We start from the raw sequence: 12,836 nt of genomic DNA on the forward strand, positions 1-12,836 counted from the left end.
GCCCACAAAACCCTCCCCTTCCACCCCCACCCCTCCCCCCTCCCACCCCGCAGAGCCCTGCCATCCCCCACAGAACCCTCCCCCCGCAAAACCCTCCCCCTCCCCCCGCAGAACCCTTCCCCTCTCCAAACAGAACCCTCCCCCTCCACAGAACCCTCCTCTCCCCCTCCCCGCAGAACCTTCCTCCCTCCCTCCCCCTCCCCCCCCAGAACCCTCCCCCCGGCTGAGCCCTCCCCCTCCACAGAACCCTCCTCCCCCCCCAGAACCTTCTCCCCACTCCCCACAGAGCCTCCCCCTCCCCCCCAGAACCCTCCCCCACTCCCGCAGAGCCCTCCCCCGTCCCCCACCCAGACCCGCGTTCTGACCTCACCGCGCCCCTTCTCTCTCCTGCCGCTCACGCCGCGCCCTGCAGCGCCCGCTGCCGGGAGGGGGCGCAGCCCCTCCCGCATCCCCCTGCTGCCGCACGCCGGCCGCCCTGTCGCAGGTCAGTGGGCGCGACGCGCGTGGCCTTGGCCTTGGCCTCCCCTCCCGAGGCCCGCCGGGGCCCGCCGCTCGGGACGGCACCGGGAGAGCCCACCCTGTCGCGCACTCCAGGAGACGGAGAGACCCCCCCACCCCCCCACTGCCCCGCACGGCGCTCAGGCACCACCCGCACGACTCCAGGAACCGCGGGACGCCCACCGCACGTCGGCCTCGTGGCGCTGCTGAGGCCACACGCCGGGGCCCCGGCGCCCCCTGCGGCGGGGGCGGGGCGGGGGCGTGCTCACGGGCGGCCGTGTCTGTTTCCCAGGGAATCACTCCGGCGTGGTCCTGAGCATCAACTCCCGAGAGATGCACAGCTACCTGGTGAGCTGATGTCCCCCGAGGCCCGCGCCCCGGACACTCTCCTCTGCGCCGTCTCATCCCCGGAGGGCACCGGTGCTGGGACCCGCGTCCCCTCAGAGGCCTGCGGAAGCGCCACCTCGTCCAGCGACAGATGCCCCCTCTCCTCAGCTCACGCCGCCCCAGCCCACGAGACGCACGGGGGCCTGACCCCCGCCCCCCCCCCGGACACACCAGGCGCACGGCGCCACCCGCCGCCCCCGGCCCGACCGGGCACTTCTCTGTCCCCGGACCCCGCGTGGCTGCCCCGGCTGCGCCACACCCCGTGGCCCCAGCCCGAGGCCCGGCCGCCCTGGGGACGGGGAGGTGCGCCTGCCGGGGCCGCCGGTCACCCTGCACCGTGGGCCCCTGTCCCCGCACGGGGGGGGGGCCCCGGAGCCCCGCTTTCTTCTTCAATACCCACCCCCCCCCCCCCAGGAGGGCGGCTCCTACCTGCATGGCCTCCCTCTGCGGGGGCCGCCCTGCAGAGTCCAGAAAGCCTGTGACCCAGACCCCACCCCTGCCCCGGGCCCTCCCAACACAGCCCTCCGTGCCTCCCGCCGTCCGCCTCTTTTTAAACTGCAGATAATGTAAATACCTCTTTAGGTAGCTGTTTGCGTTCTGGGGTGGGGGGTTGTTCAACTTTCTACTCTGTGGTCAGGCAGTAGCCGTCTGGGTTGCTTCGTCAGAGCCCCCTTCTCGGGACCCTTCTTTAGCGCCGGGGGTTCCGGAGGGACAGATGCTCTGAGGGCTTTGCCCCCGGAGCCCGGGCCTGCACTTCTGCAGCCGGCCAGCAGGTGGCACGCTCCCCGGCCTCCCCGCCCACGCGCTGGGGTCTCCTCCTCCCCCTGGGGCACCGCCTGGAGAAGCACCAAGGGCCCGGTGCCTCCTTACAGTTGGAGGAACCCGGGTAGGAGCCGGGGACCAGAAAAGGCTTCGGATGGCAGAACCGGAAGGGCCGTCCAGGAGCGTGCCCCTCATTTTGAAGTTGGGGAAATTGAGGCCCAGAGAGGGGTGACTTTCCCAAGGTCACACGGCAAGACAGTAGCAGAGGTGCCCCAGGGACTAGCCCTCCGCACCCCGGTGCAGTGAGTCCACTCACTCACAGACGCCTAGAATCAGGGACGCTAGCCTAAGTCTACACTTGTGAATATACAGGGGGAGGTGTTCACCTTTTGCCTTGAATCCGGAAGTCAGTAGTCTCCTCCCTCCCCCCTTTCTCCCCCCTCCTCCTCTCCCCTCCCTCCCTCCTCCCTCTCCCTTTCTCCTCCCTCCCTCCTCCCCTCCTCTTCTCCCCCCCCCCTCCCCCCCACTTTCCCCTCCCAGGCAGGGCTCAGGGTCTCCCCCTAGGCGATGGGGAACACCAGAGCTCAGGCTGGGAGCTCACTGGCTGGTGGTGAGTCCAGAATGAAGCCTGGGGGGCATTAACTCACTTCCCTTACAAAGGCCTGCAGGAGGGGAGACCCAGGGACAAACCCTCAAGCGCGGCGCAACAGCCCCCAGTGCACAGGAGTCCCCCAGTGTTTGCGTGTCACAAATAGGGACTCTGAGGCCGCGAGGAGGAAGGGGTCACTGTGTGTCACACGCCAGGTGGTGGAGTCCCTCTGCCCAGGCCGCCGCTCACCAGCTGGGGCTCCTGGGCCCCCTCCAGAGGTCACGCTGCAAGTTGTTCTTAAGACCCTCCTTGGGGAAGGGCTGGGGCCCAGAGACCGGGGACGCGTCGCTGGGGAGGTCGGCGTGGGATCCCCGGCTGGCACTCTCTGGACCTTTGCCACCCCCCCCCCCCAGCCTGTTGGCAGTCTTCAAAGACACCTTAGGGAGCCCTGTGTCCTGCCGTCCACCCCCACCCAGCCTGCCCCATGAGCATCAGACACACAGGGTCAGCAACCTGTCGGCACCATCCAGAGCCAAGGTCACGGTCGGCATGAGTCCCCTGGACACAGTGCCCCTCCCCCACCCCCAGCTCACCAGTGCCTGCAGGTGACCTCCCCTTTGACCTTCCTTGACCCCTCAACTTCATTCTCTCTGCTGTTTGGGTTTTTTTCCCCCCTTAGTCATTGGTGTTTCTCTCGTATTTTATGTTATTGTTTCTATTAAGAGTATTTGGAGTGTGTGGACCCAAGAGCCTGGGAATAAGGTGGCATCTGAGATAACCTTGTACTTCTCCATCCCCGTGGCCATATAGATCAACATGTAGGTCTGTGGATCGTCTGCTTATACATCTGAGGCTCTAGGAATCTGCCGTACAGGCACCTGGGGGTAAGGTGTGGTCTGCGGTGGGCAGCTAACGCTCCATTCGACCGGGCCATGCCCACACTTGGTATATGCACATAACAAAGATGCGAAAAATCCTTTCTTATTTTTCCTTTTTAAAAATCAATAAATCACTTGTGATGCTTTTAACAGAGATTAAATGAATATAATCGGCTTTTGCCTTATTATGAAGCGACTATTCAACACTGACATGAACACACACGCAGGCCGCTCGGACTGTGGTCTCCAGGCCCCTGGGAGTGGGACCAGGAGCAGTTCCTAACGCTGGGAGCAGGTGGCAAGGACATTAACCTTCAGGGTCACTGGATCAGGAACACGCCACCTGCAAGGCAACAATCCTCCCCAGCAGCTTATAAGGTCGTTGCATGCAGCTTTCAAGGCTAGCGGAAGGGCCCGGAAGCATCAGCCCATTTGCCAGATGAGGAGCGGAGGCCCCGGGAGGTTGAGGGCCAGGAGGCTGACAGTGCAACACAGCACAGTCCTGGGCCCACTGTGTCTCTCTCTTTTTTTAATTTTTTTAACATTCATTTTGAGAGCTAGAGTGTGAGTGGGGGAGGGGCAGGAGAGAGGGAGACACGGAGTCCCAAGCAGACTTCAGGTTCCGAGCGGGCAGCACAGAGCCCGACGCGGGGCTCGAACCCACGAGCCGCGAGATCGTGACCTGAGCCGAAGTCGGCCGCTCAAACGACCGAGGCCCCCAGACGCCCCAATCATCTCTTGATCTCGGAAGTGCCACCCGGCTTGTCTCTGAGGGGCCGGGAGGCCGGCCCCTGGCCAGTGCTCCGGCCGCGTGTCCACAGCTGCTTGGGACCTTCAGCCGTGAGCTCTCGTCGGGAAAACTCTTGCTTCCTTCTCTCTCCCACGCCGAGCTTCCGTACAGGCCCCTGCACATTGGCCACGTGCTCGCACCCCGTTTCCAGAAGGAGGCGAGCCTGAAGCCGTGTCCGGCCGACAGAGCATGGGGACAGGTGGGAGCCGACAGCCCGACTCCCCGGCTTTGCCCCGGAGCAGGTGCCTCAAACACCGCGAGCTCGCACACGCCGGCGTCGTGGGCGCTTGAAGGCAGGGCACCCTCTCCGCGGCCGTGGCCCTGGGATCGGGCTGCGGGCGCCGGGACGGGGTGGCCGGGGCAGTAGCTTGCCTGCTCAGCCGCCCACCCGGAGCTCGGTTCCCACGACACTGCCTGCTTATGTGGTGGGGGAGGGGCCCCGGCAGCTGCACAGCCGCCCCTGCAGGTCCAGACGGGCCTTAGACGCGCAAACGCCCCGTGAGCCTCAGTTTGCCGCAGCGATCGCCAGGCGCCGTTGGTTCCCGCTGGCTGGCCGCGCGGGTGGCTCAAACGCCGGGCACGGTCCCCGCCTCTCCTGGGCCGCGACCCGTTGGCTCCCCGGGCGCCTCGCTGTTGGAACAAGCTGCCGCCCGCGAGGCTCGGTGGCTTTGGCAGCCCAGGGAGCTCAGACTCGCCAGTTCAGGCGCTGAGTGCGCCGGCCCGGGCGCTGTCCTGACGCGTGCCCGTGACCCGCTGGCATCCCTGTAGCGTCATAGTCACAGACGGTTCCCGGGCTCGGCAGACGGCCCTTCCTCGCTCGTTCTAGAACGCGCCCTGGCCCGGTGCTGGGAAAACACGGTCATTCACGCCGTGTGCGGCCGACACGACTGTGGCCCAAACGCTCAGCTGTGGTCACGATCCAGCAGCGTCCTGGCTGAGGAGGCGGGGCCTGCCAGCACGGCGATGACGAGGACAAGGTGACCGCAGTAATGACGACAGCTCCCAGTGAGTCTCCGCCACGTGCCAAGTCCGCTGAGGCACTTTTCGTGCAGTTTCGCAAAGCCAGCCGCCAGCAGCAGCCCCCATCCCACAGTCGAGGGCAGCAAGGTGCCCAGAAACCACGTCAGGTCCCCAGTGAGCGTCCCTAGGAGCCGCCAGCCCCCAGGTGACCACACAGCTCCTGCAGAGGAGGTTGGTGGGTGAGGGCAGAGCACGGCCGGGGGAGGCGGCCAGGCGGAGGGCTTCCGGGCCGCGTGAGGACACACGCCTATGACGAACGTGTCCAGGAAGTCACCAAAGGCGAGGCACTAAAGCCAGTGTATATAGTAATGTCTCTAGAATTTTCTTGGGACTCAGTGGAGAGGGGGGACAGCAGCTGTGTGCAAAGTGACGATGGGGGACGGCTTCCTGAAGAGGTGCGGATGGGAGTGAGCAAATGGAGGAGGGGAGAGGGACGGTGTGTCAGGAGAGAAGGGACCGCCTCTCTGCGGTCATACCTCAGGACCAGTGCCCAAGTGTGAGCAGAGGGCCTGTACCGGGCGGGAACAGGGAGGCACGGAAGCACCTGGGTTTAGAGCTTCTCTTCCAACTGCACTGTGTTTCCAGGGAATGACAAATGAGGCAGGAAAAGGGGTCAGGGAAACAGGAGAAGGTGTGAAATTGTCATCCGAGAGAGGGAGGAAGTGGGTTCGCTGAGGAAGTTGGTAAAATTTCTAGCAGCGAGGAGGCTCCCCTGGCGATTTGAGTCACAGAGTTATGTGGAAAACTTCCAGCATGGCTCCGTTTCTCCCAACCACTTTCCGCCGCTCAGGTGTTAGGGACATACACATCATTGTCCTCGGGTCACAAAATGGCTGCAGTAGCTCCAGACTTGGCACCTTCATCTCATGAAGTCTAGAGGTGCTGATCAGGTCACATGGCCATCCCGGAGGGAACCCCTGTAGCTCACTGTGTTGGTCTTGAGTCACATGCTCCCCTACCCTCACCCCTAGCCAGAGTCGGGGCCACTGTTTGCCCCTACACTGGGGACAAAGAGCAACCACAGAAGGCTGATGGTGAGGCAGAAGTAAACGCTCGTCTTGCAGCGTCAACACCACAATGTGGGATCAGAGGGGACCCTGCCTCAATCCTGGGGGTCATGGAAGGCAGCGGGGCGGCCGGGGCTCCGCTCGTGAACCGGAAAACGCTGGGTCTGGAGGGCGCTCCTCCCTCAAGGCTAAGTACCTGGAACAGAAAGCAGGCACAGACGGGGGAGGGGCAGGTGGACAGCCCCCCAGCCTAAGGCGGTTGGAAGGCTGGCCTGTGGATGCAGAGAAAAGGCATATTTTCCGGATGAGCCTATAGAGGAAGCTGGAGGAAATTTTAGAAACCGCGTGCCTCGTGCCCGGATGTAACACGCAAGCAAATATCCCTTCTTGGAAGCCGGACAGAAGGGGGCGGGCTGGGCGGGAGGGGGCGTAGAGCAGGGCACACGAGCAGGTTCGCGTGCAAGATAATGCGGGTCAGAGCTGCAGCGAAGGGAGCGGCGACCCCTGAGGGGGCGGGGCGGGGATCTGAAAAATAAAGGCACAGGGGACGGAGAGAGGAAGAGACCCGAAAGAGCCCCTGCGAGCGCTCTGGGGTCGGGGGGCCGTTGGTCCACACAGACTGAGCTGAAAAAGCCCAAGCGAGCAGATTCCGCACACGTTTCTGGGCTGGAAGGGCAAGGACGGGCACGTCCCAACCGGAATGGACAGAACGCTTGCAGGGGGGCTGAGGCTCCCCCCTCGCGCGTGGCTCGCAGGCAGAAGGGCCGGGGGACCCGAGAGACGGGGGCTCGGCGTCGCCAAGGGTCCGGCCGCGGCTCGGCCCAGCTGGCTTTCATTTGTCAGGAACTTGGACGACGTCCGGGATCCGGGAACGTTCGAGGCCGCAGGTGCACGTGCCTTCCGAGAAAGAACAGCCCCGCTGTCGTGTCAGCCGAGGGGGCTCGACGGCGAGGGCTCTGACGGCAGGGGACCGGCGAGGGCGAAAGGGCCGTGGGAGCATCGATCACCTGAATAAACGCGGAGATGGAGCAGAGCGAGAAGTGAACGGTCCCCGCGCAAACCCGGCGGCTGCGGGACGAGATGCCGGCGACCCAGCGGGCTCCCGCGACCTCCGCTTTGGTCTAGCGACCCGGAGCGCCCCACGGATCGCCGAGCACCCCTGCCGTGTCCGTGCTCTGCTCTTCCGCGTGCCCCGCTGTCTGCTGTCACTCGGCAGCGCAAAGGTCCCCCCCCCCCCCCCCCGGAAGGTCAAGGAGACGCTGAGGCGCCAGGCGCACCGGCCGGACGAGAGGCACCTGCCTGCTGACGCGGGGCGGCCGGGGGGCGAGGCTTCCAGGAGAGCCCTGGGAGCCCTTTGCGGGGCTGCTGCAGACCGAGGTCGCTGTCGGGGATCTGCAGGAGGGTCCCCAGCATCTGGTCAGGCTCAGGAAAGCCGCCCTCTTCGGGGCCGAAGGCCGAGATTTTCACGGCCCCCGCCTCCCTCTGTGGAATCTCTCACGCGAGGGTTAGGACCCGGCCGACACGGATCCGTTAGGACACGGGATTGGGGATTGGGCACATGCGTGTCTTGCCACGGGTCCTGGAGAACCTGGCGCTCTCTCCTCAGCCACCTCTATCGGCGGGACGCGGCGGGATGCCCGTGGCGTGGACGGGCCACCCCGGAGACGGAAACGGTGACCGGTTCACCCGTGCGGGTCTGGGAGGTGGCGAGGGCCCTAACTGTCACGGTGACTCAGTCCCCGGGTCACCCTAACCACCCGGTCGCGAGTGTACTTGTCTGGTTCCGTCCACGCTCGCACTTCAGTCCTGGGGACACGGGGACCGAGTAGTCACAGCGCACATCCCCGCGGGCTCGGCCACCACGGTCACCGCTGAAACTGTGCTTCTCACCCCCCAGGCCAGGCCTGCGTGGCTCTGGAAGCTGCCAGCTGGCATCCAGACCCTGCAGCCGGGGTCCCGTGGTCCCCATGGAACTCGGGGACCCGGGCTCAGTGGAGACAGTCCCTATTCTCAGCCCTGACTTGCAAAACGCAGCCACCACCCGCTTTTCCGGAATGTTCCCTGGACCCACCACCCTGTTCTGCGTCGACAGCGGATGCAGCATTCGCGATGGAGTCGCCCACGCGTCTGTCTCACTAGCCTCGGGTTTCTCCCCGCGTGTCCCACGAGCGCGGCCCCACGGACCCGGTGCGCCACGACCAGGCGCCGGCACCATTCTTCGCGGCTTCACTCTCTAATTGCACGCGTGCTAGCAGGGCGGCTGCTTGAAGTGCGTCCCCAGCACCAGGCGGCCTCAGAGGCCGGGACTCCGAGCCTTGCTCCTCGCGAGTCTGCGCTGCCCCAAGGCGGTGGGTGCTCACCAAACGGGGAAGGAATGAGAGGCTTGAATGAATGAGAGGCTTGAATGAATGATTCCTGGGGGGAATGAATGAGAGGCTTGAATGAATGATTCCTGGGGGGAATGAATGAGAGGCGCGAATGAATGATTCCTGGGGGGAATGAATGAGAGGCGGGAATGAATGATTCCTCGGGGGCCCAGGAGCGTCTGTCAGGCAGAGAAGGTGGTTTCAGCTGGGCCAAAGCTTCAGGGGCTGCAGGACGGGCCTCGCCCCGTCCCTGTGGTGCGTGAGGCAAGTGCGGGACGGGTGTGGCTGTCGCTGTCACCGCTGGCCGTGGTGGTGGAGGCACCGCTGTCACACCCGTGTTTCTGAACGGCTTCTCCGGGCCAAGCCCCACGCTAGGTGGCTAAGGTCCAGAAGCGGGTGGCCCAGAGCCTGCCCCGAGAGAGCCCCCAGCCCCGGGGACGCGTTTACAACAGGCGTAGGGGCCGCAGCTTTGCCGGTTTTCTTGCTCATCCTGTCGGGGTCACGCAGAGGGACGCGACAGGAGAGCCACATGCACGTGGCTTGAGGCAGCAGCTCACCTGGGCACTGGGGCGGGGGGGGGGGACACACCTGTATGGCACCCGGGTACAGAGGGGACCCCGGGTCGCCCCGGGAGTGCCGCTTCTGAGATGAAGGGAGGAAGGGGGGTAACGTGGGGCAGGCCAGCCGCGATGGGCAGGGTGGACGGAGCAGGGTCCTGGGTCAGAAGGCGGGCGGGAAGGGGTGAGGCCCTGCCACTCTGGCGCCTTCTACCGTTTCGTGGGCACCGATGGTCGCCCCCCAAGGTGCCCTCACGCGTGGTGGGATATGGAGGCCGAGGCTCCCGTGGGGAGAAGAGGTCCTACTGGGGACAGCGAGTCCCGTGCCCACCGCCAGAAATGGGAAGGACAGTGTCTCGGGAGGCGCGTAGTTGAGACACGCCGTGGAACATTCTAGATGGAGTCTAGATCGGCTTGACAGACGTGGGCGGGGTAGGCAGAGGAGGTGGGGTAAGGAAGATGGGGCCGGCTGCCCGGTCTGCTGCTTCTTGCTGCCTCCTCTCCCTGCACTGCTGCCCCACGGCCCCCTAGGACCCCTGACACCCCCTGGTGCCCCTGACACCCCCGGCCCCCCCCAGGACCCCTGACATCCCCCCAGCCCCCTGGCACCACTGACACACCACCCAGCCCCCTGGGACCCCTGACACCCTCCCTGCCCTGGCCCCCGGGACCTCTGATACCTCCTGGTGCCCCTGACACCCTCGGGCCCCCCAGGACCCCTGACACCCCCTGGTGCCCCTGACACCCCCGGCCCCCCCCAGGACCCCTGACATCCCCCCAGCCCCCTGGCACCACTGACACACCACCCAGCCCCCTGGGACCCCTGACACCCTCCCTGCCCTGGCCCCCGGGACCCCTGACACCCCCTGGTGCCCCTGACACCCCCGGCCCCCCCCAGGACCCCTGACATCCCCCCAGCCCCCTGGCACCACTGACACACCACCCAGCCCCCTGGGACCCCTGACACCCTCCCTGCCCTGGCCCCCGGGACCCCTGATACCTCCTGGTGCCCCTGACACCCTCGGGCCCCCCAGGACCCCTGACACCCCCCCAACCCTCCGGGACCCCTGACAACCCCCGCCAGGTATCCCTGGACCCCTGACACTCCTGGTGCCCCTGAAACCCCGGGGTCCCCCGGACCCCTGACAACCCCCACCCAGGTGTCCCTGGACCCCTGACACCACTTGGTGCCCCTGACACCCCCGGCCCCCCCCAGGACCCCTGACATCCCCCCCGCCCCCTGGGACCCCTGATACCCCCCCCAGCCCCCTGGGACCCCTGACACCCTCCCTGCCCTGGCCCCCCGGGACCCCTGATACCTCCTGGTGCCCCTGACACCCCCGGGACCCCCAGGACCACTGAAATCCCCTGGCCCCCCTGACAGCCCCCCCTGCCCTGGCCCCCCGGGACCCCTGACACCTCCCCGCCCCGGCGTATTGGGACCCCTGACACCCCCCGCCCGGGCGCCCCAGAACCCCTGACACGCCCCACCCTGGCCCCCGGGCCCCCTGAAATGCCCCCTCCAGTGCCCCAGGACCCCCAGCCTGGCATCCAGCCGCATCCAGTTCCCATGACTTTACTCCCATCGCAGCGCGAAGCTTACACACGGCAGTCGTGGGGACCCTCAGCCTCCCCGAGAAGACGGGCCGACCCTGCAATGTGGGGACGCCCACCTGAGGGGCCTGCCGGTGGGGAGGGGCTGGGGGACAAGGCGTGGTCGTGTGTGTGCATCCGGCTGGCCTCCCTGTGGCCTCTGCCACCTCCCGTGGCCAGTTCTGCCTGGTGTAGTCGTCAGAGCCTTGAAACACTTTCCTTCCCTGCCTGGAACCCTCCAGGGCCTTCCAGCCCCACCGGGAAACTCCTTTCCATCGGAAGCAGCCTCTGCTGGTTGCCCCCGCCCCCCTGCACGCCCCCAGCCCAGCCCCCCAACCCAGCAGCACCCCCTTTCCTCCATTCAGCATTTGCCTCCTCCCTGAGCCCCTCTTCAGGGGAGCCTTGCTCTGTCTGCACAGGGTGGACCCCACGGTGGCCGCAACGGCCACAGCTCAGAGACGTCACCCCTGGGGCACTTATGGGGAGGACCGGGCCTTCTCTTCCACGGGCGCGGCTGTGCCTGCACACAGGCTTGGGCTCCTTGACGGGGACAGGGTGCTGACCGCCCCACCTCCTGCTCGGGGACCCAGTCACCAAAGCTGGACTGTGTCCCCTCTGACCCACAGCCGAAAGCACCGAGCTGCCCCACCTCCCCTGGGCTTGAGGGCCCCGCGTGGTCTGTGCTCCCCCAGCCTCCGCCCTGCCCTCTCCCGCGTTCCTGCCTTACGGCCTGCGGCCTGGCTTCCCTCGGCCCGAATGCTGGAGCTTTTCGAGGCTGAGTGTTTCTGTTTGTTTTTTATCGTTGCCCAAGCCGCGCTCGGGAAGCTCAGCCCCGCGGGAGCGGGAACCCTCACGGTCCGTCCGCGTCCCCCGCCTGCCCTGTGTCCAGAACAGTCTTGGGTGCAGGACGTGGCTGTCGGACTGCTCCCCCTCCCCGCCGGCCACTGCCTGCTGTGACCCAGGGTGGAAGCGGGTAGAACCCATTTCTATGCTCCCAGCGCCCAGGACGGCCTGACCGGGTGCTCAGGAGAGTCTGTTCAACAAAACCAGTCGGGGCCCGAATGTCGGGCCCGATGAGGTGCTTCTCCCGTGGCTGGAGGGACTCGGGAAGGATGAGGCACCGCCACCCGGGGCGTCGGGCCCTCCCACCGCTGCTCTGCTCCGTCCGGCCCCAGGAGAAGCGCAGCAGCGTCGGGCTCGGAGCATCGGGCCCCAGAGTACTTTGCGGCCGCGGCCGCCAGTCGGCCCTCTAATGTCCACCCGCCAACGAGCGAGGCAGAGAGACAGGCCCCCTCAGAGACAAGCCAGATGGCACTTCAGACACCAAGAAAGAAGAGAACGAGGCAGAATTCAAACCGGAGACCGCCGACCGGCAGGGCCACGCGGGGCAGCACCGGGCCGGTCAGGAGGCAGAGGGACCGGAGAACCGGGTTCACGGGAAGGAGCAGGTGGGCCGGCACGGACAGGCCCGGGATTGGCGACTCGGAATGATTTCAGCAGGCTCTGGGCCGCAGAGGTCCTGCGGGGACCAGGGAAGGGGGTGGTGGCCCAGAGCGTAGGGGCCCCACATGGGAGGCGGTTGGGGGCTGGGCTCCAGAATGCTTGGTCTGCACGGGACAGCGTGCTCACGGGCGAGCCCTTCACCATCTCCAGGAACTGGCTGGTCCCGGGAGGGCAGTCTGTGTGTCCAGGGGTGAGGCCGGCCACCCCCCGGGAAGGAAGCAGGCAGCCCTCAGCTCCGTGCGCCCCCACCCCCGTGCGCAGCTCGAGGACAGACCAGCCCTCTCGGAGGTCAGGGCCGGCTGGCACCAGCCCCCCCAGGTCAAGAGGTGAGCGTACCTGACCCCTCGCACTGGGTGGGCACCCCTCCTGTGTCTCTCACCCCCCTTCTTGACCAGTTGGTCCCTTTGTACGAAAAGACAGCCACTCATCAGAAGATCGATGAAGTTCCCATCATGAAATTTCTGGATCCCAGACACCAGCTAACGTCTTCCCTGCTTCCCCTTAAGGAGCTGGGCTCCTGATTTACGCTGGTGAGGTTTTGTGTCGCCTGCCCCCCGCCCCAAGTTATAACGCACATGATGAGTATCCTGAGTCGTCTCTGGGGTCTTCTGGCTGAGCTTTAAAAGAAATTAAAGAGGCACTTCCTGTTCCTTCGTCAACCCAGTGGGGCGTGACCTGTGTTCGAGACCTGAGAAAGAGCCTCAGTCAACACAGACAACACAGACTTACCAAATCTCCCCGGGAGACAGACTGCCTGGCGGGGGGGGGTGGGGGGTGGGTGGTGGGGTGGCGGACAGCTCTCGTTGGGGCAGGGAAAGCTCTGTCCCGGCTCCTGCGTGGGGTTACACAGGGTTACGGCCATGCCGAGACCCCCCCCCCCACCTAA

The 12,836-nt window shown here is 65.9% G+C and overlaps 1 protein-coding gene across 1 annotated transcript in view; it reads left to right on the top strand.

Annotated features, from left to right (window-relative positions):
* The window catches only part of SORCS2 (sortilin related VPS10 domain containing receptor 2), a 472,981-nt gene extending 469,695 nt beyond the window's left edge, over positions 1-3,286 (top strand). The window contains 1 exon segment of the mRNA XM_058723168.1: positions 791-3,286. Coding sequence (XP_058579151.1) covers positions 791-855 — 65 coding nt within the window. The 3' untranslated portion in view covers positions 856-3,286.
* The last annotated feature ends 9,550 nt before the right edge of the window (positions 3,287-12,836 follow it).

The sequence above is a fragment of the Neofelis nebulosa genome, chromosome 3 (assembly GCF_028018385.1).
Source record: "Neofelis nebulosa isolate mNeoNeb1 chromosome 3, mNeoNeb1.pri, whole genome shotgun sequence".
Lineage (NCBI taxonomy): Eukaryota > Metazoa > Chordata > Mammalia > Carnivora > Felidae > Neofelis > Neofelis nebulosa.